The 22,372-nt window shown below is 44.7% G+C and overlaps 1 protein-coding gene across 2 annotated transcripts in view; it reads right to left on the bottom strand.

Moving 5' to 3' along the window:
- Nucleotides 1-721: 721 nt before the first annotated feature.
- Nucleotides 722-22,372, bottom strand: part of Slc30a10 (solute carrier family 30 member 10) — a 37,238-nt gene continuing 15,587 nt past the window's right edge. Inside the window, exons 1-4 of one of the 2 annotated variants that reach the window (XM_042681286.1) lie at nucleotides 12,394-13,049; nucleotides 11,642-11,719; nucleotides 3,801-4,040; nucleotides 722-1,585 (exon numbers count right to left, since the gene is read on the bottom strand). In XM_042681286.1, coding sequence (XP_042537220.1) covers nucleotides 1,101-1,585; nucleotides 3,801-4,040; nucleotides 11,642-11,719; nucleotides 12,394-13,036 — 1,446 coding nt within the window. In that variant the 5' untranslated portion in view covers nucleotides 13,037-13,049 and the 3' untranslated portion in view covers nucleotides 722-1,100. Of the gene's footprint in view, nucleotides 1,586-3,800; nucleotides 4,041-11,641; nucleotides 11,720-12,393; nucleotides 13,050-22,372 lie in introns of those variants that run through there. The other variant, XM_042681287.1, reaches the window with a different exon arrangement.

Below are 22,372 nucleotides of genomic sequence, written 5' to 3'. Positions count from 1 at the left end.
TCCAATCAAGTTGGTAATTGAAAACCATAATAAATACTTTAAAGTATGTCTAATTAAAGAAGAGGCAGTCTAGATAATTTATTTAGCAAAAATGAGCGCTCAATGGCATATACTCTTCTAGCCCAGGAATACTTGTCCCTGATAAACACTACCCTGATTAACGTGATCATGTAAAAGGAACTCTAAGGAAATTTGGACAGATAAGTAAATTATCACCAAAGCCATGAATGTCATGAATACAACTGGAGACTCTCAAAGACCATAAATACATATTTGTGTCATACTTAAGGAAGCAGAAGAATCTCTATATGTCCAAGCAAAGAGAATATATTACATATTTAAATAACATGCTATAGCTGTAGTTCAGTTCCAAGCAGAGAATAAAATTTTGTTTTCTCTCATCTCACAAAACCAAGAAGACAGAAAATATCTTTTCTTCCTTCCCCCATTAAACTCTACCTCTTCTAATGTTCTCAGAACATTTTCCAACCTGAATAAGTACTTGTTTTACATTTCTCCAACAATGAGTAGAAGAAAAGATACTCTTGAAGTGCCACAAATACCTCACTTCCCTCTCCCATGGACTTTGAAGGGGATGGGAAAAAACACAGCTATTATGATACTTCAGTTTTTTTCTATATAGACAGTGAGCTACGCCTCTCACCCAAGAGTCAGCTAAAAGCTACAGAGTGCAGCTCAGTGGTACAGCCCTTGTTTCACATATACAAAACCTTGGGTTCAATCTCCAGCACCACAAAAAAATAATAATAATAATAAAAGGAAGAACTATTTTAAAACCAGTGTCCAGAGTTAAGAGTTCCCCCTTCAGTATCCCTGGTCTATGTGCTAGTGTACTTTGCTTTAGAAATCACAAAACTGTTGAAGAGCAGCAAGAGATACCCAGAGGAATGAAAAGGGGTTAGCAGCCACATGAAAACCAACAGATATGTTCCACTAAATCCTAATTATCCAACCCTTACTGAACACAGAGAGTGCAAGGTTGGTTCGAGCCCACAACCCACAAAGCTGTTTCCACAAGCCAAGCTGGTGGTTCCAATGCACCTAAACTACATAGAGTCTGATCTTAGGGGAGTACCAGATCAAAAATGTGTACTGTTTTCAGAATGTTGTTCCTCCCAAGTTTTGTTAATAGTTTGTCCGTGGTCAGGCAGACAGCCATCCAAAGGCACGTCAATGGCTACTTCAGTGGCTTCTCTTCTACTTCGATATATCTCTAGAGGGCCACCATTGTGCTCAGCACAGCCATTGACATGAGCCAGGGGCAGTGCTCCAGGAGGACAGCACAGCCTTTTAGCACAGCCGTTGGAGATGCAGGGGCTGCTGCATTGAAACAGTAAGTCTTTCTGCTCCAGGGGTTCCTTCAAGTCCACCTTTTCAAACTGAATGGTCAGGTTGTGGATTCCTGCATTGTGAAAGATTTCTCGAATTTTTGTGCTGGCATCCTGATAACCTGTGTCCTGCTGGTACTTGATGTGCAGGGTGGCAATGATCTTCCCACTTACAAGTTCCCAGATGTGCACTTCATGCATGCTGCTGATTCCAGGCACAGAAGAGAGTTTGCTCACTAGGAGAGAGAAGAGTAGATGATAGGAAATTGTGAATGCAGTAGGGGAGACCCAGAACCTAGAGGTGTAGCTGTTTAAGCTCATCACCCAAACAATGTGCATTTACTAAGACTAACAGAAGAAAAAAAAATCACTGATCCTCTATGAATAGATATTTCCCACCATCTTCTTTCTTCTCTCTGAATGCCTACACCATGGTCAGCCCATAAAAAGCAATTCAAATGAACAAGTGTAATAAGAAGAAGAAAATGCATAGGCTTGCTGAATGTACAGAGAATGGCTCCCAGTGAACGTCCATGAGCATTAAGTAGAATAGCTCTTTGAAAGAAGAAGAATTTGACAAATATGGGTGGAAAACATTTGCCAACAAATCTAGAACTAAGGTTTCGCCCAAAGGATATAACCAAATATCCATGTACATGAACAGCTTGGGCCATGCTCTTTGGAGTAATAAAAACTGGAAACAAAAACGCAATGCCTCCTATCTTTTGTCCTCTATCTTCTTCCTCTCCCTGCCTGCAGCACTGGGCAAACAGCAGGTACTCAGGAAATAGAGGCTGGTTATTTTAAAACAGTCAGAGCAATGCTTGCAGAGAAGAGACTAAAAAATACAACTAGAATGTCCAGGAGAAGATGCCTGAAGAGGAACTGAGGCTGTTGTAATGATCCTACAGACTGGCCACAGTGGGTATACTCAAACATAGTTACCAGAGCTATAACCTTACAAACAAAGTGATACTAGAGCTGGAATTGTAGCCGAATGGTAAGATTGTGTTTGGCATATGAGGAGTCATGAGTTGAGTCTTCAGCATTAAACACACATGTATGTGCACATGTGCACACGCACACACAAACACACACAATTCACAATGCAAGTTACCCCTATATCTGGAACAATCTACCACTGCCATAGACTATATTGTTGTGCCATTTAAACTGACTGTCAGAGAGGAAACAAAGGAGGAGGCAACAATGCTTGATAAGAAATGTACTCATTACCTTGCCCATGTAATTGTAACCCCTCTGTACGGTATTTTCACAATTAAAAATATATATAGAAAAATAAATAAATAAATAAATAGACTGACTATCAGGCAGATCATAAAACAGATCTTCTAACTTCTACTCCCTGTTTTCTGGCTCACCAATGAAGCAATGTATAATAATAACCATAACAAATATGTATAAAATACTATTGTTTTATATAAAAACTGAGTTTCTGCTGTATAAAAATGTAGTCTCCTTTTAAAAACTAGAAATAGGGCTGGGAATGTGGCTTAGTGATAGACTGCTTGCCTGGTATGCAGAAAGCCCTAGGTTTGAATCCTTAGTAACACATAAAAAGAAAAGGCTGGAAGTGGAGCTGTGGCTCAAGTGGTAGAGAGCTATCCTTGAGAAAAAGAAACTCAAGGACAGTGCCCAGGCCATGAGCTCAAGCCCCAGGACTGGACAAAAATAAGTTAAATAAATAAATAAGTAAATAATTGAAATCATACAAAAAAATGTCCTCATGGGGCTGGGAAGGTGGCTCAGTGGTAGAGTGCTTGCCTTGCATGCATGAGGCCCTGGGTTCAATTCCTTAGCACCACATAAGCAAAAAGAAAAAAGCCAGAAGTGGCGCTGTGGCTCAAGTGGTAGAGTGCTAGCCTTGAGCTGAAGAGCTGAGGGACAGCGCCCAGGCCCAGAGTTCAGGCCCCACAACTGGACCCAAAAAAAAAAAAAAATGTCCTCAGGCAATAATGGAGTTAACTTGAATCCTACAAAGACAACAGCAAGCTGAACACCAGTGGCTCACACCTATAATCCTCGCTATTCAAGAGGCTGAGATATGAGGATCATGGTTCAAAGCCAGCCCAGACAGGAAAGGCCATAATAAGACTCTTATCTCCAATTAACCACCAGAAAACCAGAAATGGCACTGTGGTTCAAGTAGTAGAGAGCTAGCCTTGAGCTGAGGAGCTCAGGGACAGCGCCCAGGCCCAAAGTTCAAGCCCATGACTGACAAAAAATAAAAAAGTGTGACTAAGTCAGAGCATCCTGGGTTACAAGGACCTTTGGTTCTTGGAGCTGCACATCATCTTCCTAGGCTGCCAAGCACCCAGGGAAATCTTCGTGGCAGTTGCAGAATGCACAAACCAAACAGCACTTTGCACAATGCTAGCCCTCCAACTGCACTAGCACTCCATCTCAGCATCCAGTCCCCAGTCTACTTACTCAGCTCTTCCATGTCGACTCCCTTGGGGACCATCTGCAGCAGAATGGCAGCAGTCTCCTTGATGAGCGGAAAGGCCGATGACAGAATAATGATGACCATGATGATGGTCAGGCTGGGGTCAATGTAACACTGCCAGTTACATGGCGCTTCAGCGGTCAGGGGACGTAGGTAGAATATGACAGCAGTGATGACCACAATCACAGACCCCAGCGCGTCTCCCATCACATGTAAGAGAACGCCTGCCGTGAAGAAAGATACTGATAAAGCCCACAGTCCCACAGTACTCGGATTTCCAAGTAGAGGGATATCTGTTGCTACCTGTGTACTTTGCAGTTAGCACTCCCGCAAACATCAATATGGAAATAATCATAATAATGGCAATACTTCCTCTGAAATCAAAGCCAAGGCTACAAATTCCAGGATGCAGAGAGCCCGGGAATGGCCAGGAGGATTCTTGGTAGCTGTCAATACGTGGGTGATTATCTCATCTCACAGTGTGAGATGAAAATTCTCTGGTGGATCGAACACATCCAAGAAGAAAGCATCCAAGACACACAGATGAACCAGAGAGGGGCTGTTTCATATCTTGCCCTCCTCCTGCCCTGAAAAGATTTTGCCCCACACTGATACGCTGGGAATGTGGCTTAGTGGTAGAGTGCTTGCCTAGCATGCATGAAGCCCAGGGTTGGATTCTTCATAAACAGAAAAAGCCAGAAGTGGCACTGTGGCTCAGGTGGTAGTGCTAGCCTTGAGCACAGAAAGGCTCAGGGACATTGCCCAGGCCCTGAGTTCAAGCTCTGGGACTGGCAAAAAAAAGGAAGGAAGGAAAGAAGGAAGGAAGGAAGGAAGGAAGGAAGGAAGGAAGGAAGGAAGGAAGGAAGGAAGGAAGGAAGGAAGGAAGGAAGGAAGGAAGGAAGGAAGGGAAAGAAAAAGAAAGAGAGAGAGAAAAAAGAAAGAGAGAAATGAAAGAAACATGCTATCCCTACATGAGCAAGAAAGCTGTTTGCAAGAAAAAGAGATCCCAGAAGCAAATATGTATGATATAAGAATAAATGCAATATAAAATAAATACAAATAAAAGTATAAAAATTAGAAAGAAAGGAAATAGGGAGAGAAGGAAGGAGTGGGAGAAGGAGAGAGAGGGAGGGAGAGATAGAAAAGGAAGGAAAGAAGGAAGGAAGGAAGGAAGGAAGGAAGGGAGGGAGGGAGGGAGGGAGGGAAGGAAAGGGAAGGAGGGAGGGAGGGAGGGAAGGTTGATTCTCAGGCCCAATCAGAAAGTCAGTCTCCATTTTACAAAGGAAGAAAATGAAACACAGAGTAGTGAGTAATTTGTACAAGATAATACAGTTATGAATATGATACATAGCTATATACATAGATACATAGATATAGAAAGAGAGGCCAATCCTCATCTAGTGATAAGGATAACAAGAGTACCAACCTCATAGGCTTGCATGAGAAAAAAAAAACATATATAAGAAGAAAACACATAAAGTGCTTAGGCTTATAGTAAAATGAACTACTACTTTTATTGACTCTCTACTTTGTGCCAGGTGCTAAACATGAATGAGTTGCTTCATGTTTACAATCATCTTCCTAGATAGATATTAGTGTCATTTAGGTCCTGAGTGCAATTAGGAGACTCCAGCCCTGCTGTTTCAGTAAGGGTTAGCTTAGAACATGCCTGTAGCTTCTCATGGTTACCCTGACTTACCCTGACTGTATCCTTTCCATATCTTGGGCACAGAGTAGCTCAATAATGTGTCCAAGATCACATAGCTAAAATGTCTTTCAGAGGGAGAGAAGCCTGGGAAATCTGCTTAATGGAACCCTGTACAAAGTTCTGAATATTAAAAAAAAAAAGCCTGCTGAAAGAATCAGCCCCTTAAATTCTTCCTTTGTTATCATCATTAGTTACTATTTGTATCTGTGGAGAAAGCTCAGGGCCTCACACATGCTATGCAAGCACACTACCGCTGAGCCACACTCCCAACCCCAGCAGTGGGTTGTTGGCCTCCCACACAAAGATGAGGAAAGCCATTATCCTCTGGGATATCACCAGTGCACTAGTGATATTCTTTTTCTTTAATTGATGCAAATACAAACTGTTTGTGTATATAGGGTATCATGTGTTGTTTTGGCATATGCATGATGTTCAAACAAGAGAAAAACATGTATTTCCTCCAATCTTTGTTGTCTTTATGGTGAGAGCACTCAAAAAAATCCTTTCTTCTTGCTTTTTGGGAAGGCATACTGTACAGCGTTTTGGCTGTCTGTAGTCACACTGGTGAACAGCAGCACAGGCAGGATCCATTCACTTGCAACCTGGGGAAGGAAGGAGGTCTTCTGCCTCTCCTACTATCAACCTTGGTAATTTGTGGAATAGATCCTCGATCTTGTGCCTAGCTGTGCCAAACATCCAGGTCATGCTTACCACAGTACCAGGAAGATGGTACCAGTATCTTTATAAACAGATGAGGAGGCCAAAGCTAAACAGGAGTTACTGGGCTAGAAAATGCAGAGACAGAAAGCAAGCCAGATCTGCCTGCCCTGGGAAGGTATGCCCTTCTCCACTGGCTCTACTATACAGCAAGTACAGAGCAGTAAGTACCATAAGTACTGAGAATGGCAGTGCAGGAGGGAAGAAAGGGGCAGAAATTTCTAGAAAGAAGTACTGGCAACAAATAGCAAGCTTTTGATTTCCAGCAGTACTCAGACATTTTATTGAACATAATAAAAGTTTGTGAGCAAACCCTGCTATGGTCTCATCTGTGATTCAGAGACAAGTCTGGTAGAGACAAAGATCAGCATTCTAGCCACGTCAGTCACCTGATTAGTCACAGTGCTCAGAAGACTGGAGTCCTTTACAAAGTCAGGAATCCTCTGTACCTGGGCTGGGAAGGTGGCTCAGTGGTAGAGCGCTTGCCTTGCATGCCTGAGGCCCTGGGTTCAATTCCTCAGCACCACATAAGCAAAAAGAAAAAAGCCGGTAGTGGCGCTGTGGCTCAAGTGGTAGAGCACTAGCCTTGAGCTGAAGAGCTGAGGGACAGCACCCAGGCCCAGAGTACAACAAGCCCCATGACTGGACCCAAAAAAAAAAAATTGTAAGGAATCCTCTGTACCTACCCTTCACATGTCAACTTGGAATTTTAAAAAGTAAAGAAAAAAATAGCACCGGTGGCTCACACCTGTAATCCTAGCTACTCAGAAGGCTGGGATCGGAGGATCAAGGTTCAAAGCCCCAGAGAGGAAAGTCTGTGAGACTCTTATCTCCAATTAACCACAAAAAGCTGGAAGGAGAGCTGTGGCTCAAGCGGTAGAGCACTAGCCTTGAGCACAAAAGCTTAGAGACAGCACCCAGGCCTACAGTTCAAGCTCTAGGACAATAATAATAATTATTTTTATTATTAATAATATTATAAACAACCTCAGACTCATATATCTCATGATCTGGCAATCTGACTAAAATTGACATTTGGTAAATGTAAGAATCTTGCTGGGGGGGGGGGGGGGGGCTGGGAATGTGGCTTAATGGTAGAGTGCTTGCCTAGCATGCATGAAGCTCAGTACCACATAAACAACAACAACAACAAAAAAAAAACCCTAGAAGTAGTACTATGGCTCAAGCAGTAGAGTGCTAGCCTAGAACAAAAGAGGCTCAGGGACAGTGTCCAGGCCCTGAGTTCAAGCCCCAGGACTGGCAAAAAAAAAAGAAAAAAAAAAGAATCTTGCTGGGCGCAGGTGGCTCACGCCTGTAATCCTAGCTTCTCAAGAGGCTTCTCTAAGGATCATGGTCCAAAGCCAGCCTGAGCAGATAATCCATCAGACTCTTACCTACAATTAACCACCAGAAAACTGGGAGTGGCACTGTGGCTCAAGTGGTAGAGCGCTAGCCTTAAGCTGAAGAGCTGAAGGACAGCGCCCAGGCCCAGAGTTCAGGCCCCACAACTGACAAAAAAAAAAGAACAGCTGGAGTAAGCAAAGTCTCCAGAACATGACATTTTTCAATTTTAAAAGTTGCCAAGGAGCCGGGCACCAGTGGCTCACGCCTGTAATCCTACCTACTGAGGAGGCTGAGATCTGAGGATCTCGGTTCAAAGCCAGCCCAGGCAAGGAAAGTCCGTGAGACTCTTATCTTCAATAAACCATCAGAAAACCAGAAGTGGCATTGTGGCTCAAGTGGTAGAGCGCTCACCTTGAGCTGAAGAGCTGAGGGACAGCACCCAGGCCCAGAGTTCAAGCCTCATGACCGACAAAAAAAAAAAAAAAGTTGCCAAGGTATCGATGTATTGCAACTATATACTCCAATTATTTGTATACAGAAAGAAAACAATTAACAATTGTGTTTTCTGAAGCAACTGCTTCTAAGTGTACACCGGAGAAGCAAGCCACCCCTGCCTGGAAGCCAGAGGCAGTATGTGATCATAGAAGGAGCCGGAAACATGAAACAGGGGCCCAGGATTCCGGCCCACCTCTATGCTAGCTAAGGAGACACGGGGAAGTCGCTAAATCCTCTAGACTCTATTTTCTCCTTTGTAAAGAGTAAGGAAGGGTGGGAACTCATTCTAAGTTCTTTCTAGCACTTACATTTTGTGGTCCTTCCCTGAATTGAAGGGCCCAGGCCTGCCTCACACTTAACCTAAATCCTGAAAGCATAAGCAAAGGCATGACCTAGCTCATCATTACTAAACCAGCAGGGCCTGGCACCTTACTATTTCACTCAGGACCTGAATGATAAAAGTATCCTTCTAGGAAAATGATAATGAACACCAAATGACTCATCCATGCATGGTACCTGGCACAAGGTAGGCACTCAATAAAAGTGGAAGCTCACTTTCCTGTTATAAGCCTAAGTAGCTTACATGTCTTCTCATCATGCAAATCGATAAGTACTGTTGTTATCTACCTTTATTTAATTAGTTGCTTTTCATTCATTCATTCATTCTTTCATTCATTTGTAATTCTGTGGACTGAATTCCATGTCTCATGGCTACTAGCAAGTATTCTACCACTGATCTCATTATCCTCATTTTAAAAAAATGAGGGGAGCTGGGGATGTGGCTCAGTGGTAGAGTGCTTACCTACTATACATGAGGCCCTGGGTTCAATTCTTCAGTACCACATAAACAGAAAGAGCCAGAAGTGGCACTGTGGCTCAAGTGGTAGAGTGCCAGCCTTGAGCAAAAGAAGCTTGGGAACAGTGCCCAGGCCTTGAGTTCAAGTCCTAGGACTGGCAAAAAATAAAAATAAAAAATAAGGCACCCTAAGTCCTGAAGAGATTCAAGAATATGCCCTAATCTGGGTAGTCCTTAAGTGCCAGAGCCAGGCCTCAAACCTAGGCAGTTGCCAAATTCCCACTTTTTGGCCACTATATTCTTCACCTCTGCCAGGTGCACTTCCGAAAATCCGTCTGGATTGAGTGTTTGGCTAGGTACAGTTGTAGACTAAAGATTAGTGTGTCTCCATCATGTGGAACTAAGAGAATATAGCTCAATGATAGAGCAACTGCCTGGCATGCACTAGGTCCAGGGTTTGAGCCGAACACACACACACACACACACACACACACACACACACACACCCCAAATTAGTAAGATCATACAAACTTCTGAAATAAGGTCATGATCTATCCTATCTACTGTCCTTTCTTCTTTATGCCTACCTATTCTTTCTCTAAACTCTGTAACACAAAAATGAAGGTAATTACTCGTGTTTTAAAAGGGTAAACTGCTACCATAGCAAACTTTACCTTAAAAAATCTTAGATAGAAATCAGGCGTCAAGCCGGGCGCTGGTGGCTCACGCCTGTAATCCTAGCTACTCAGGAGGCTGAGATCTGAGGATCGTGGTTCAAAGCCAGCCCGGGCAGGAAAAACCGTGAGACTCCTATCTCCAATAAACCACCAGAAAACCGGAAGTGGTGCTGTAGCTCAAGTGGTAGAGCGCTCGCCTTGAGCTGAAGAGCTGAGGGACAGCGCCCAGGCCCAGAGTTCAAGCCCCACGACCGACAAAAAAAAAAAAAGAAATCAGGTGCCAAAATGAACCCCAAGATAGGGACACAAGTATTGTTTCTAACATATTTATAATGTACTATGTGATTTTTTTTTGTTTCTTTGTATGTTTCTCCCCCATGGTATAACACCTGTTTTCACTGTAGTTGATTCCAGTGCTCTGCATCTTGTATATACACTTCGTTAATTTGGGGAAGGGAAGGGAAAAAAACAAAATGCTTAAATAGGAATACAGGTTGACCCATTGTAACAATGAGATGTACAAGACACTATGTGGAAAACAAACTTTACAACTTCAGCAAGGCGGGGAAGGGGGGTTGTGGAGGTGGGAGGGAAGGGTTGGTAGGGGAAAAACAAAGGAGGAGGAGGCAACAATGCTGGATAGGAAATGGACTCATTACCTTGCTCATGTAACTATAACCCCTCTGTACAGTATTTTTACAATAAAAAATATACCAAAAAAAAAAGACATCAGGCTCCAGTAGCTCACACCTTTAATCCCAGTTACTCAGGAGGCTGAGTTGTGAGGATCTCTGTTCAAAGCCAGCCCTGGACAGAAAAGTCCCAGTAAGACTCTTATCTTCAATTAACCACTCAAAAACTGGAAGTGATGCTGTGGCTCAAGTGGTAGTGCTAGCCTTGAACACAAAGAGGCTCAATGACAGTGCTCACAGTTGTGAGTTCAAGCCTCACAACTGTCAAAAAAAAAAAAAAAGATAGATGTGTATTTAAACTGGAACTTAAGAAAGAAAGATATATTAAAGGATGATGACTTTTCATTATAGATTCTCTCAAATAGATCTACCACTATTCACTTTAGAAAAGTGAATTCATTTTGCAATTTTTTTCAGGGCTACTGTATTACTGATTTCTGGATATTTTCCTCCCGTAAGTCCGTTCTAAGAATGACTTTATGTCAGGTGTGAGACTTCCTAAACTAGAAAGAATGTCTCCTGCGGGCTGGGAAGGTGGCTCAGTGGTAGGGCGCATGCCTTGTATGCCAGAGGCCCTGGGTTCGATTCCTCAGCACCACATAAGCAAAAGAAAAAACCAGAAGTGGCGCTGTGGCTCAAGTGGTAGAGTGCTAGCTTTGAGCTGAAGAGCTGAGGGACAGCGCCCAGGCCCAGAGTTCAGGCCCCATGACTGGACCCAAAAAAAAAAAAAAAGAATGTCTCCTGGATTATTCTCTTTTCATTATATTATTTTCATCTAATTCTCATTCCACGCTTTTCCCAAACCATATGAAAGTAACGGATTAACCTTTACCTTATACTTCACTGCAATTCTCAAAGTTAAGATTGGGGATTAAACCGGGTGCTGGTGGTAATCCTAGCTACTAAGAAGGCTGAGATCTGAGGACTGTGGTTCAAAGCCTGCCCAGGCAGGGAAGTCCATGACACTTTTATCTACAACGAACCACCAGAAAACTAGGAATGGCACTCGAAGTGGTAGAATGCTAACAAAGAGCTCAAGAACAGCACTCAGGCTCTGAGTTCAAGCCCCACAACTGACAATAAACAAACAGGCTGTATTATACATCAGCAATATCCATGGATGTGCAAAACTGAGTGGAGTAGCAAGATGGCAGTGCTATATGGAACTCAGGAGCAGGGGCAATATGTTGGGCACAACAAGAGCAAAGATAAATCATTAGCAACTAGTTTCTCCTTCCAAATCAATGCATCCATTAGGTAAGACACCCGGGTCATAGTCTCTGCAGGTAACTGGCCTACTTTCCAACACATCATTGACTTATTCAAAGTCAAACAGAAGTGGAGAGCAGAACACACATTTGGAAAGGATTTCAAATGGACCCAAAGTCAATCCTACCTCGGATATTCAGGGCTTCAGACTTTTTCTCCTTTTTCATAGTCTCTTCCAGCTCATTCTGGGTGCTCAGGGAATCACCTGCATTCAAAGAAGAAACCTTGTGTTGTGTATAAGTTCTACAAGCAAAAAGAACCAATGGACTCAAAATAAAGTTTTGTTATTTCAAACTCCTACTAGCATATGGGAACTCCACCCCCTTTCTGTCACACACACCCCAATAGTACCCCTTGACCCTAAAAGGGCTTGGGGTCCAGCTTTGGATTTCATTCACACTTCCTTGCAAATTAAAACCAAAAAAGAATAACTGGGGAGCCCATCCCCACCCCAACACCAGAAACTAGAGGGTGGCCAAAGGGGGAGGAGGGAAACAAAGTTCAGACAGTAATCAATGAAAGGGAGGCGGGAGGAGGAGTGTTGTGTAATGCTCAACAAGAAGAACTGATTCCTAAGAAAATCGATAACTTCCACACACAGAGACTAGAAGAAGACAAATGACAAACAAGAACGCAAAATCGAGGAGGAAATTCAAGTCATTAGGGGGGAATATATACTGTTAGGAGAAGAGAGGTCACGCGGGTGCAAAGAGTATAAAAAAGAAAAAGAAAGAAAGGAAGAAATTCTGACAGGAAGAAAAAGGCGTGGGGTGAGGAGGAAGGGACCAGGAGGGAGGAGGGAGACAGAGGATGGAGGAAGAGGAAGAGAGGAGGAGGAGGGAAGGGCAAAGCCGTCCAAAGGATGCAACCGAAAGGCACCTGCTACATTTGAGAAAACGGTCGCCCCCTTCTCCTGCTTGCTCTCCACCGAAGCCCCCCGGAAGGTCACAGCGGAGTCAGACCCGGGGACGCTCGGGGTCACCGCATCCTGCTGGCCCTCCGTGCCCTGGGGTCCCCCCGAAGCACCCCCCTGGTCCAGCTGTCGCTGCTGCTGCTGCTGCTGCTGCAGGCGGCGGCGGAGGCCCGGGACGCAGCAGGAGAACCAGGCGGCGCAGTCCTGGAAGATGAGCAGCCCCACCAGGTTGACGGCGAGCCCCAGGGCGCCGACGATGAGCACCAGCTCGGGGTCGTCCATGCGCTCGGGCCGGGCGAGGCGCAGCACGGCCTGCACGAAGATGGTGAAGCAGAGCGCGGTGAGGAAGACGGCGTTGCTGAGCGCGCCCACCACCTCGGCGCGCGCGTAGCCGAAGGTGGCCCGGGAGCCCCGGCCAGGGCGCCGCGCGATGTAACCGGCGCTCAGCCCCACGCACAGCGAGATCAGATCCGACAGCATGTTGAAGGAGTCGGACAGCAGCGCGATCGAGTTGCCCAGGTAGCCCGACACCAGCTCGGCCACGAAGAACACCACGGTGAGGACCAGCATGAAGAGCAGCCGGCACGTCTTGCCCGAGTAACGGCCCATGGCTGCAGCCCGGCGGCCCCAACCCGCCGCCGCGTCCTCCCCTCCCGCTGCTCCCCGGCCAGCGCCGCCAAGCCTCGCGCCACAGGTGGGGGGCCCGCGCACGGTGACCGCCCCCTCCCCGACTCCACCGGGGCCCGGCACCCCGCCTCCAGGGCTTCCCCGCCCGCGCGCCCTGCCCAGACGCTGCTTTATAAGGCGGAGGCCCCAGTTCCCCCCCACCCCCAGCAGTCCAGAGTCTATGGGAGTGGCTGAAAGGCCTCAGGTCTCCTCCCTCCGCCCCCGGGGCCTCCTCCCTCGCCACCCGGCCAAGGGCCTTTCCACCCCGGGCTGCTGGGAGGAAGGGGTGGAGGGGAGCCTGTGGGATGTCACTCTTCATAGAGGCCCCCCAAAAGCAGAGGTGGGATTCACCACCTCCTCTCCCTCTTCTCCAGGTCCTCCTTTTTCCCCCCAATGGCCAATGGCCTTGCCCAGCCTGATTGTCCAGGACCTTGACTGTCCACGGGCGTGTTCGCAGTGGTGGTAGACGTGGACACCTGTGCGTACGTGCCCAGTCTCGGGTTGCTGTATAGATTTCCCCATTAACCCTCCTCCTCGTAAGGCCCAGGAGCGTGAACTTGGGCCAACCCTGCCTCTCAGGGCTCTGCCTGCCTTTCTGTTTTATTGAATGTGAGTTCAGCCTTCGCTCGGTACCCTGCTGACGCCACCACCTGTGGTGAGACCACTTCTTCCTCACTGACTTCATGAAGAAGGCTGGGACCATCTCTGTGACCCTCTCCTGGCACTGTTATCCTGGTGCCCTTCTCCTCCTGCGGGGCACAGACACACACGGAGGCTCACACCCAACACTCAGATGCTCATCCGTTCTGTGGCAAACAAAAGTCTCTTGACCAGAAACAAAACGAAACAAAACAGCCACGCCAGGGCCAGCCACCTCAATGGACTTGTCTCATTCTCCACCAAAGACATTAAAGAAACCCCTCTGTACAGCATCTGTACAATAAAATAAAAAACAGGCGCCAGTGGCTCACACCTGTAATCCGAACTACTCAGGAGGCTGAGATCTGAAGATCGCTGTTCAAAGCCAGCCCGGGCAAGAAAGTCCGAGGGACTCTTTTATCTCCAATAAACAACTCAGAAAACTGGAAGTGGTGCTGTGGCTCAAGTGATAGAATGCTAGCTGTGGGTTGAAGAGGTCATTCAGGGACAGTACCCAGGCCCAAAGTTCAAGCCCCGCGACCGACAAAATAAATAAGAATAAGACACTCCCATGGTCTTCTTCACGCCCACTTTATACTAATTTCATCATTTTAGCGCTTTTGTGGTAAAACTTAAGTAGAAGAGCCCTTCCAGCATCTAGCTGCAGGAAAGTGGCCTTCGGGGCTGTTGCTGGGATATATGTTGGGGAAGACCTGGAGCTGTCTGAATGCTTATCAGGATGCCCATAAGGCTAGGTTTTTTGTTCGTTTGTTTATGTTTATGTTTTTAGCATTCTTGGGCCTTGAACTCAAGACCTGGGCACTATCCCTGAGCTCCTTTTGCTCAAGGCCTAGCACTCTACCACTTGAGCCACAGTACCACTTCTGGCTCTTTTCTGAGTAGTTTATTGGAGGTGAGTGTCTCCTGCATTTTTCCTGCCGTGGCTGGCTTAGAACCACCATCCTCAGATCTCAGCCTCCAGAATAGCTAGGATTTCAGGCATGTGCCAACAGAGCACCCCACCCACAAGGCATTTTAAAAATAATTCAGGGCCCGTTGCTGGTGGCTCACACCTGTAATCCTAGCTCCTCAGGAGGCTGAGATCTGAAGATCATGGTTGGTGCCATGATTTCTGTACAGCTAGAAAGGAATTGCCCACCTGGTCAGAATTTCCCTCCTGACCTTTTGTATATCTGATGACTGCCCACTTTGTATGCAACCAGCTTGTATAAAGCCCAGGATCTCCCCTTATGCTGACCCCCTAAAAAGAATATAAAATGTGAAATTAGAGACAGAATAAAATTATTGATTTTTAATAATAGGGCCAAACTTGAGAGACAGGATCTCCCTGTAGAAAACAAAAAAACTCAAGGCTAGTCATTAAAAGGAGAAATTCCAAAGTTAAAGGCTTGAAGTAAATTAGTGAGTTAAATACCCAGTTACTGGAATTCATTAAGTAGTAGCAAAACCATCAATATCCACCATGGGGACTCTCCAGACCAGGGGCGAGGGGAAGTCTGCCCCCTTTTCTGTAACTAGTAGTTTTGATCCAAACACCCATTGCTTAAAGATCAAGAAATGGTTACAGGAGTATTTATGGTTTTAATTGTTTCAGGAATGTTTGTGATTTACATGCTTGCAAAATAACATCTAAGTTCTCCTTCTGTATATCAGCTTGCTTGCATCTACTCTAAAAGAAAGCGTTTATTGCCTTTATAAACCCTGAGCTATTTGAGTTCAAGGCTGCTCATTCCCAAGATGAGCCAGCCCCTGCCAGTCAATCCAATAAACTTCTGCTTTTAAGATACTGGTTACCATCCATGACTTTGTCCAGAGGGTCAGTCCACTTCACCCTCCCTCAGGATTCAAACTTCTTTCCAAAGCCGGGCGCTGGTGGCTCACGCCTGTAATCCTAGCTACTCAGGAGGCTGAGATCTGAGGATCGCGGTTCAAAGCCAGCCAGGGCAGGAGAGACCGAGAGACTCCTATCTCCAATAAACCACCAGAAAACCGGAAGTGGCGCTGTAGCTCAAGTGATAGAGCGCTCGCCTTGAGCTGAAGAGCTGAGGGACAGCGCCCAGGCCCAGGGTTCAAGCCCCATGACCGACAAAAAAAAAAAAAAACTTCTTTCCGGTACTAGCCTGATTCCTGTCATCAGCAATAAACTCGTTTATCCTCTCTTAAAAGTAGTCTTGAGCTGATCAGCACCTCCATAACAAATGAAAAAAATTCTTTTTTTTTTTTGGTCCATTCGTGGGGCCTGAACTCTGGGCCTGGGCGCTGTCCCTCAGCTCTTCAGCTCAAGGCTAGTGCTCTACCACTTGAGCCACAGCGCCACTTCCGGCTTTTTTTCTTTTTGCTTATGTGGTGCTGAGGAATCGAACCCAGGGCCTCATGCATGCAAGACAAGCACTCTACCACTGAGCCACCTTCCCAGCCCCAAATGAAAAAAATTCTAAGTTCACGTTTTTCGTTGCAAAACTTAAAACATACCATGAGTCACAAATTCAGAGATCTTGACACTAAAAACTATTTCTACGCTGGCATTTGCCCCAGAAATAACTTTTTAAAAGAACTTTCTAAAGCAAAAGGGGGAGGGAGGAAGAGTGACCAAATGCCATCATGGTATTCAGCATATGCTATGTGGAAAAAGAACTATGTAACTTTTTTTTTGGGGGGGGGTGCGGTCGTGAGGCCTGAACTCTGGGCTTGGGCACTGTCCCTCAGCTCTTTTAGCTCAAGGCTAGCGCTCTACCACTTGAGCCACAGCGCCACTTCCAGCTTTTTTCTTTTTGCTTATGTGGTACTGGGGAATCAAACCCAGGGCCTCATGCATGTAAGGCAAGCGCTCTACCACTGAGCCACCTTCCCAGCCCCAAGAACTATGTAACTTATAAGCAGGGATGAGAGAGGAAAACTGGGCCAGAGAGGGGGCAGGTTTAGAGGGTAGAGATAGTGAAGGAAGGGGTGACATTATCCGAAAAGAATTTTACTCATGGGGAGGAGAGGTGGGGGAGGGAAATGGCGGGGAGGGGGGAAGATGGGAAGGGATGGGAAGGGGAAACAAAGGAGGAGGCAACAATGCTTGATAAGAAATGGACTCATTACCTTGCTCATGTAATTGTAACCCCTCTGTACGGTATTTTCACAATAAAAAAATTAAAAAAAAAAAAGACACTCCTGAGAGATCCCCTCCTATCCTAAAGATAATCCATACTTGGTGCAGTTCCGGTCCTCACTACCTTCAGACATATAAGAGGTTGCCACGCCTACTCCGGTGGAGTCTGCTTAGCATGGGAAACCTGCTTTCAGACCTGAGAATGGAGCTTCACAGAGACCTATCATCTCTGAGAATGGGACTTCACCGAAGTCTACCTCAGAGAATGGGGCTTCAAAGAGGCCTACCTCCTGGAAAGGCTGGCAGGCCTCTGGGAAAGATGTGTTTCTGTTCCTGTTTTTCTTTTCTTCATTGTATAGGATGCCTATTAATCTTTTACTGTTCCTGCTGCTCATTGTACTTACTCATGCTCAACGTTCCCTTATTCAAGGCTCTTTCTTAAGAGTGTTGACGACTCCAACATCTGATGAGTGTCTTAAAAATATGACTAACTCACCAGAGTTAAATGCTACCCTGAAAGCCCCTCTTATGGAGGCTAGTAGACAAGTCATAAGTAAATATAAAAGTATTGGGGGTTTCACGACGTCACTTCAGCAGAAGGAATTGTTTGTAAGAGATTTACAAGAAGCTGTAGGCGTGGCTAGAGCAGAAAGAGTGTATGGCTACTGGGGACTTTCCTTTAATCCTAAAAACATATACAACAGATTCACATAGATATCCTGTAGATAAGAAAGATGTAGAGGGATATTTAGACCAAAAGCGAAATAAGATTCCTAAAAGGTTGGTAGATAAAAGATGACAATGGCTTATCAGAGGAAAACTGTGGAATCCTCCATTATCTAGAGGACCCCAGAGACTTCCCCTAAATCCATAGCCTTTTACAGGTGTGTATGATAAGGATGGCAATTGCTGAGAAAACTACTTAGGAGAAAGAACTTCTTGTTACTCTCTTTCATTTACTAAGAGACTTGCTAGATCTAGGCCTCCTTGGTACTTACTATTAAAGAAGGAACAGGAAAGATCTTATGGGACAGTTAAGGCCTCTATAGAAAAAAGTAATAGTTAATTGGTGACAAACATCAAAACCCCTTGTATTTCTTAAAAATAGAGGTAAAGCTGGAAACAAGTGCCTATCAGGAGACCAGCTGGTGACCACCCAAGAATGAAGCCCTGCAGCAAGATTGTGTAACCTTTTGCCCTTTCTCATGGAGACTTTTGCTATAAAAGCTTGCTATCCTCTGCATTAAATCGCACTCAGCATCCACTCCTCTTGTGTGTGAGTTGTCTGTTTGCCATCTCCCCACCTATTCCAGTTCCTCCACTAGGTGTCCTCCGTCGTCCCGACAGAGCCGGTCCGCGGCAAGAGGTTTAAAAAATAAAAAAGAATTTTACTCATTACCTGACATGAAACGGTAATTCTTCTGTTCAATGCCTCAATAATAACAATCAAATTACATTTAAAGAACTTAAGAAAGCAGCTGTATTTTGTTGTTGTTGTTGATTTCATTTTCAGGACTCTCCTGGTGAGATACGTTCCCCCGTGGGAAGGGGTGGGGTGAAAGGAGAAGGAGAAGATGAAGTATAATCAAAGCTTTTCATACACACACATGGAAATAGAATAACAAAGCCCTATTGCATTGCTTTAACAGGAAGGAGAAGATAAAGAATAATAATGAGATGAATTTGATCAAAGTAACTTATATGCATAATTGTATAATTGCACAAATAAAAATTATAAAAGAGATGATATTTGCCTTCAGGAGAGAGAATGGACATCTTGTCCAAAATATTCCAAGTCCTTAAACGGTGTTTTCCCATAGTAGAGATCCCCCACCATCGGCCCATCTCCAGATGTGTAAAGATTTGACAAAAGGAAATCCTTTCTACAGGTAGCTGAAGAATCTTGGGAATAAACTCAGTTTTTCATTAAAGAACAGATATGTATATGTATATACATATGTATATGTACCACTTTGGTTGATACAAAGTAATAGTGTACTTAATGTACCCCAAGTAGGCATTTTCCCTTCACTGTTTTTCAGGATACCCTAAATGTAAGAGATTCATTGTATGTGTGTGTGAGAGAGAAACAGAGACAGAGACAAAGAGACAGACAGAAACAGAGAACTGCGGCCTGGGTGATGTCTCTTAGTTTTTTGCTCAAGGCTGGCACTCTACCATTTGAGCCACAGCTCTACCATGGCTTTTTGCTGGTTAATTGGAGATAAGAGTCTCACAGAATTTTCTGCCAGGGCTGGCTTCAAACTGTGCTCCTCATATTTCAGCCTCCTGAGCAGCTAGGATTACAAGCATGAGCTACCAGCACTCAGCTAAGAGATTCTTAATGATAGAGGCATATGATATGAAGATGAACACTAATCAGTGGTTAATACCACTTTTAAAGGGTTGCTGGTGAAGATGAGACACAGCAACATGATGTGCATCTTCCTAGAAGGAATGAGCTCCATTCTGAATTCAGAGCTGTGCTGGTCAATTTATCAAATGTCCTTACTTAAAGGCACCTCCATGGTTTCTCAAAAACAATGCTTGGCCTTCTTTCTTTCTTTCTTTCTTTCTTTCTTTCTTTCTTTCTTTCTTTCTTTCTTTCTTTCTTTCTTTCTTTCTTTCTTTCTTTCTTTCTTTCTTTCTTTCTTTCTCTGGTCCTGGGGCTTGAACTCTGGGCCTGAGTGTTGTCCCTGAGATTCTTTTTGCTCAAGGCTAGCACTCACCACTTGAGCCACAGCACCACTTTGGCTTTTTTGAGTCGCTTATGGGAGATCAGAGTCTCATGGAGTTTCCTGCCCAGGCTGGCTTCCAACTGCAATCCTCAGATCTCAGACTCTCGAGTAGCTAGGATTACAGGCATGAGTCACCAGTGGTTGGCTTGTTTGTTCTTGAAATGAACACTACCCCCTTGAACTGATAAAGAATACCAGCCCTATCTGATAGGCCCACTTGACCACTAACTACCCCTATCCTCCCAGGGCCATTCTTAGAAGTTTTGGTCTTGAAACAATTTTTGGAAAATCCTCATCTGTCTGAAAGTATACATTTCCCCAGGTAGAACTCAGTTTTGCCAGTTGCCTGAGTTGACTCCCTTGTTTGACTTGAACTCATACTCTGGACTGCCCACTTTCCACGCCCCTTGTGTCCTAGACTCTCCTGGGTGGTACTTGGTGCCCCTCGCCAGTGATGAACGAAATCTGATTTGATCTGTTGAGGTGTCTGGCCTTCTTTCTCTGCTTTCATATGCTTGGTCTTTCCTAACACTATCCAGAATAGTACAAGTGAGGATACGGTAAAGGCACTTGCACATCCGTGTTCACTGGTAACACTAGTCACAAGAGCCAAGTTATAAAAACAGCCCAGATATCCTACAATAGATGTGTGGGTCAGTAAAATGCAAGACCTATACACAATGGAGTTTTACTCATCTGTTTAGCATTATGGCATTTGCAAAGAAATGAATGGACCTAGAAAAACCATGTTAAGTGAGGTAAGCCAATCTCACAGACCAATGGCACGTGTTTTCTCTCATATGTGGACGCTAGATCTAAACTACAACTGGATGCGATAACTTATACAAGGCTCTAGATATTCACACACAGACTAAAGGAGCATACTCTTGGGGGGAAAACCCAAAGGCACAACTCTTCTGAACATTTAAAATAGTATTTATTGAAACAAATTCCAGGAAAGGGAAACATGCATTTTTGTTGGTGGTGGTGGTGGTTGGATTTGCTCTTTAAAAAAAAAATATTTTGTCATTTTAAGTGAGCTGCAAGAGAGGGATGTTCAACAGACATGCTCAGTCATGGTGTTCTGCAGACTCCATGTGGAAAATGAGCTATGTAACTTGTGGGCAGGGACAGGAAGAGGAAACAAGGGAAAATGAAGGAAAGGGTGATACTATCCAGAAAAGAAATGTACTCATTACTTGATTTATGAAATGGTAATCCCTCTGTACAACAAACTTTTTTTTTCTATTTTTGTCGGTTTTGGGGGCTTGAACTCTAGGACTGGGTGCTGTCCCTCAGCTCTTCAGCTCAAGGTGAACACTCTACCACTTGAGCTACAGCGCCACTTCCGGTTTTCTAGTGGTTTATTGGAGATAAGAGTCTCACAGACTTTCCTGCCAGGGCTGGCTTTGACACCATGATCCTCAGATCTCAGCCTCCTGAATAGCTAGGATTACAGGTGTCAGCCACCAGTGCCCGGCTGTGCAACAAAGTTAATGGCAATAAACTTATATTTAAAAAAAGAAACCTACCCCATTGTAACATCAAATAATACAACTCATTAAATAAAATATCGACTAAGTCATTTTAATTTTGCAATCACTTTAAGAGGACTTGGAAGGTTAGGATGAAACCCCTTACTAGGTACGGTTTAATATTTTCCAATAGAAATGCAAAAGAAAACGTGAAAGACACCATAGCATAGCAGTTAGTAATTTGAGTTTCCCCATTCTCATTCCACTGTTCCACATGGTGGAATGAGCCAGACACAGAAAGACAAGTACCACAGCATGATCTCATTCCTATGCGGACTCTAACAAACTTCGTCTCCAAAAGAGGAGAGGAGAGTTGTGGTGAGCAGAGCCCGGGAAGAGTACAAGGGAGAGGCATGGGGAAAGATGGATCAGTGAGTACTGAGTTGTTACAGTTAGACACGAACAAGAGGTTCTGGTAACAATGGTACAGTGAAGTGACGGAACAGCAATAATGGTGGTTCTCAACCACAAAGAAATGGTAAATGTTTGTAACTTGATTGAAACATTATGCAGTGATACGAGTATCAAAATACCAATTATCCCATTGATGTGTACAATTTTTATGTCTCTGTATAGCAGTTAGTTATTTTTTTTTGCCAGTCCTGGGGCTTGAACTCAGGACCTGGGTGTTGTCGCAAGCTTCTTTTGCGCAAGGCTAGCCCTCTACCACTTGAGCCACAGCACCACTTCATGCCTTTTCTGTGTATGTGGTACTGAGGAATCAAACCGAGGGCTTCATGCATGCTAAACCACATTCCCAGATAAGGTGTCATGCTTTAGTCCAGGCAGGCCTCAGACTTACCTCCACCTCCCCAGTAATTAGGGACTGACCCATATTATCAATTTCTAGGTAGCATTGAGGATAATGTGGAGGGTTTTCCCCCTCAGAGGGGGACTTGAAAACACATTAAATTTGAGAGATTTTTTTGACTTGAATACAGGAATGTCAGCCATGGCCTAGCTTTTTATTTTTTATTTTTGTTGGTCATAGGGCCTGAACTTTAGGCCTGGGCGCTGTCCCTCAGATTTTTAGCTCAAGGCTAGTGCTCTACCACTTGAGCCACAGCGCCACTTCCAGCCTTTTCTGCTTATGTGATACAGAGGAATTGAACTCAGGGCCTCATGCATGCAAGGTCAAGCTAACGAAAGGGAAGAAAGGGAACAGAGACCTCCATAGATCAGAACAGGAGCAGGCTTTATTCAGCACTGTCCAAGGGCTCCAGGTAATGTCCAACAGAGTCAGAGATAC

Source organism: Dipodomys spectabilis, unplaced genomic scaffold (assembly GCF_019054845.1).
Source record: "Dipodomys spectabilis isolate Male_0828 unplaced genomic scaffold, ASM1905484v1 ptg000069l, whole genome shotgun sequence".
NCBI lineage: Eukaryota > Metazoa > Chordata > Mammalia > Rodentia > Heteromyidae > Dipodomys > Dipodomys spectabilis.
Note: the sequence above shows the minus strand (reverse complement) of the source record. Positions and strands in the feature narration are given on the sequence as shown.